The 4,809-nt window shown below is 52.2% G+C and overlaps 1 protein-coding gene across 1 annotated transcript; it reads left to right on the forward strand.

Moving 5' to 3' along the window:
• The first annotated feature begins 338 nt into the window (after window positions 1–338).
• Window positions 339–4,127, forward strand: LOC130882102 (putative testis-specific Y-encoded-like protein 3). The gene has a single exon (XM_057782028.1). It carries the CDS (start codon window positions 543–545, stop codon window positions 1,554–1,556), a length of 1,014 nt encoding a protein of 337 aa, XP_057638011.1. The 5' UTR covers window positions 339–542; the 3' UTR covers window positions 1,557–4,127.
• Window positions 4,128–4,809: the final 682 nt, after the last annotated feature.

Here is a 4,809-nt window from a genome sequence, read left to right on the forward strand (position 1 = left end):
GTGGGAACCAGGCTAGCAACGATTGCTTCCTGGTTTGCAGCAATTTAAGATCTTTGCTGGCCTGATCCTTCTAGTACCTTCCTTTCCAGCAGCTTGATTGCCAGACAGTTATGCTTATCTTTACTTTCCAGTTTGAATCTGGTCAGCCCTCTGCCTGTGCTAGTCTAATATATCCTGTGCAAGGCTGCAAGGGTCTACTCTAACGCTGCAAAGAACCAGGCAAGGGAAACAGTCCTCCCCTGCGCGGTGGAAGGTTATAACCGTGTTTGAGGATTGAGCCTGTCCCCGGATGCTGCTCCAGTTGCCCTTTTGCCTAGTCCACACCTGCCCTGCTAACCTGGAACCAGTTCTGTTTGTCATGGGTGGTCTTCCCCGTCCCCAGCAGTGATGGGAACCTAGCAAGTCACATCCGGCAAAGGGGGGTGCAAGGGGCGGAGCTCGCCCCAGAGAAGAGACCCCGCCTGCCACCAGCGTCCTACTGCGGCAACACTACAGTCCTGCCGGTGCTCTCCGGACCTCTCCATCCAGAGATTCAGCAGGAGATGGCGGACCAGGAAATTGGGGTTCTGGAGCTGGCCGTGCACCCACCGCCTGGGCAAGAACAGGATGTGCGCCTCATCCCGGCGTCCAGCGTCCCCGGAGCTGGGGCACACGGGTCTTCCGACCCCACAGCCAGCCCCGGGACCACACTGCCTGCCCCAGAAAACACTGGAGAGGCCCCCACGTCCAGCGTCCTGAACCCGGAGGGCTGTATGCAGGGATGGCGGACTCAGGTGGGGACCGGAGGGAAGGCCCAGGAAGTGACGACTGAGGAGGCCACCGTAGCCGCGGAGAAGCCTGTGGAGGTGGGGGAAAAGCTGGAGTGCGTTGCAGAGGCCCAGGCGAACTTGGGGATTCTGGACCTAGGGGCCCTTATCGTAGACCCGCTGGAGGCCATCCAATGGGAGCTGGAGGTCATGAGTGCCCAGGCTGACGGGGCCGGGGCCTACCTTCCACTGGAGCGCAGGTTTGGGAGGATGCGCCGTTTGCACCTAGCCCGCCGGAGCTTCATCATCCAAAACATTCCAGGCTTTTGGGTCACTGCTTTTCTGAACCACCCACAGCTATCAACCATGATCAGCCCTAGGGATGAAGACATGCTTGGCTATCTGATGAATTTGGAGGTGAGGGAGCTCAGACACACCAGAACAGGTTGCAAGTTCAAGTTCCTGTTTGGAAGCAACCCCTACTTCCAAAATGAGACGATAGTGAAGGAGTATGAGTGTAGACCTTCAGGCCGGGTGGTGTCCAAGGCTACTCGCATCCGCTGGCACCGAGGCCAGGAACCCCCGGCCTTGGTGCACAGGAACCGCGACACCATGCGAAGCTTCTTCAGCTGGTTTTCACAGCATAGCCTTGTAGAAACTGACAGGGTGGCCCAGATCATTAAAGATGACCTGTGGCCCAACCCTTTGCAGTACTACTTACTGGGGCAAAGGCCCTGCAGAGCTAGACCAGGCTTTGCAAGGTGGTCACCAGAGGCTCTGCATAGGCCTTATGGATTCCAGTCTGGCTAAGTCCTGCTCCAGTACATGCCGCCTACATAGGACTACTCCTCTGCCGGCGAACCTACCTGTGTCCATGCCAGAGCGCAGCTGTTTGCTTCCTCTCCTGTGAATTCTGGCTCTTCAGTGTGTTTGGTGGACTCAGGGCCAAGGTTGTGACATTGTGTGATCTCATATGCCACTGCACTTATAGTGGGCACCCAACGCTATGGACTTGTACTACCATCCGGTTGCGTGGCCTGGATCCACCTGTAAAACATGGCCTTTCTACTCACGTGACACCATTACCTACAGGGCTTCACAAGGCCCAGAGCCTGTTTGAGGCCTAGTGCTCCAAAGCTACAATATGCTGGGCTTCGCAGCCGTGCCGTCGGTCCCAAGCTGAAGCTCATCACCTAAGAGGAAGCACGTGTGGTCCTGGCAGTCAACCAGACTTGGATAGCCCATGGCTCCAGGACCACAGAGCAGTTCCTATCCTCTGGACTGTTGGGCATCTGCAACCTGGGCAGCCAGATGATCAGACATGGGTGAGGCCCAGGGCCTGAAGCAATGGCCGGCGCATTGTCGTGATCAGTACTGTTCTTCGTATCCTATGTGTGTCCCTCTCATAGACTGCTGTTGGCTTGTGAAAACCCACGTTGTGCCCCACCCATGCCTGGCCGTAGCCTTTCTGAGGAGCTTTGCCTAGCCCACCATCATCCCTGCTGCCCTCTCTCAGGTCTGTAAGGGCCCCTTGTTAATATAGCGAGAGAGCTCCTAATTCCAGAGACTGCACCGGGCTGGCATAGCTGGGCATATCTGGGCATGTGCTCAAGGTAGAAGCCTTCCTACCTGAAGCCTCACTTGTAGACCTACACAGAAGCCAGACCCTTTGTCAGTTTCTCCTTCACCTACCTGTTTTTAAGCTGCTAGGTTGTAGGTGCTGGAGAGGGGCTTTCTGGCCATGTGGTTTTTACACTGGCATAGGTCTCACATGGTTTTTAATAGGCCATCTCTGAAATGAATAACTGAAGAAGAATTTTCCAAATAGCTAAGGAGACACTTTGTTGAATCCGCCTGTCTCCAGAGAGGGGGCCCTGTCTTATGAATTACCAGTGCTCTCTGCCCCCTTGCCCTTGCAAGGCTTAGAATAGTCACAGTGTACAGTGCAGGGCTGGGACAGGACAGCCAATCACTTCATTTTACACTGTGTTCTTTTAAACCCTTCCTTCTTTGCCTCCCCCACCCCTTGTGGGTTTATAGATAAAAGAGGCTAAACTGCTCTGCCCCTCCAGGTTGTCTCTGTCTCACAAAAGGCCTTCCTTTCTGCTCCCTAGGACTTGGAGACAGAAAATAATGGGGATGGACAACCCTCAGTCTTTGCTAGCTTGCACCCTGCCTGCCTGCCTTCCTTCCTTCCTTTTTTCCTTTCTCTCCTTTGATTCACCAATATATTTTGTAAATTAGAAGAGAAACATAATACTGTCACTTTTGGGGTGTTTTCTGATCCAGTTATGAGCTTGTATGGGCAGAAAGTTAATGTGTTCTTCGTTTTGCACCTTTTGAGTAAGACCCTGCATCTCCTCTGCTCTTACTGGACGACTAAGCTGTACAGGCCTGCTTGTGTTTCGTTGAGGACGCCTCTGTAACTGCTCTGTGCCACTTGGACATTTGTGACTATTCACAGTTGTTATCGAGTTGTGGCTTGGTGCCGTAGAGTTTGAATCTGGTAATTTTGTAGAACTTAATGCTGGGCATTGTTGCTGTGTTCTGTGAGAATAACCCCCAGAAGGAACCTGGAACCCAGCATCTTCTGGGCCCTGCAGACCATATTGTAACAAACATTTTTGTTTCCAGATGGAGAAATGTTCCTAGGTTACTTTGTGTAGTCAGAAGAGGGTTTGTGGCACTTTATCTGCAACGTGGTGATAAAGAATAAAAACCTTTTGATCTAGGGAAATTAGACCATGTTGTTCCCTCCTCTAAAAGCTTCTATTCATGAACAGGCAGACACAGGAACCTCCCAGCCCTTATCACAGCTGCCCAAGCCCTGCCTTTGCCGACCCTTGTGGCCTCTCCACCACCTCCCTCAGTTCATTGGTTTCTCTCGCTTCCCCCAACACACACACACACACACGCACACACACACATATGCACACACACATATGCACACACACATGCACACACACATATGCACATACACATATGCACACACACATGCACACACACACACACCTTGCTACTCCTGGGAAGCTTCAGAAGTGTCCATATTCAGGATTTTGCACTAGCTTTTCCCTCTTTCTGGAATTTTTCTTCAGATATGGGCCTGGTTCCTTCAATTTATTCAAGTCTCAAATACCCTCTCTTTCTTACACCCACCTTGGGGATATTCTCTTTATTACATGTAACTCTGCAATGATGTTTTCATGCCTCCTTTCTTCGCTCTCTCCCATGAATCAGGAGAGCAGGGACTCATCGCTCTGCTGTTTTGCTCACATGGTTCTCTGTCCCACATCCCCTGTTATCGGCATGAATGAGTGGCCTATCTGAGTGTGCTGGAGTGCAGTGTGAAGTTCTGACAAGATAAGAAACAAGGCATGGCTCCTGCCCAAAGAGCAGCAGTTGGGTGGAGAGGGGCGGGGTGATGAAGGGTGACCACACAGTTTGCCATCCCACTAGAACATATATGCAAATGAAAAAGTCACTCCTAGAAATCACCAGGCCAAGGAGAGAGCCTAATTCAGTCTAGCGTGACCAGCAGTTTACCCAAGCTGAAGGTGATGGGTGGTGGGAGACATCTTTAGTATTCTGGAGAATGTAGACCAGACTGGCCTCTGCCTCCCAGGTACTGGGATTAAAGGCGTGTACCACCATGCCTGGCCTAGAGGAGTAGGCAAAAGTTTAAGAAGCAGAGCTCTGGCTGGGGATGTAGATCAGTGTGAGCCCTTGGTAACCTAGCTTGTGTGAGGCACTGGTTCTATCCCAGCAATGCAAATAAATATGAACAAAATGTAAGTCTGGAGAAGGGAAGGGACGTTTTGGCAGGGCCGTCAGCGTAAGTGGACAGACACTGATGGATGTAAATGCAGTCTGTTGAACACAACTGCCTGCTGGAGATGTGTGGAGCCAGGTGAGATGCCAGGAAAAGCTTTATTCTGTGGAGAGCAGCGAGGGGTGTCAGTGTGGCTTGGAGGAGGCGTGGCTCACAGGGAGCTAGAGAGGACCGTATCGCTCCAGATCCCCAGTATCTTCGGTTGGCCTTATCTGCCTCTCCAGTTTGTAGCTC

Source organism: Chionomys nivalis, chromosome 9 (genome assembly GCF_950005125.1).
Source record: "Chionomys nivalis chromosome 9, mChiNiv1.1, whole genome shotgun sequence".
In the NCBI taxonomy this organism is placed as follows: Eukaryota; Metazoa; Chordata; class Mammalia; order Rodentia; family Cricetidae; genus Chionomys; species Chionomys nivalis.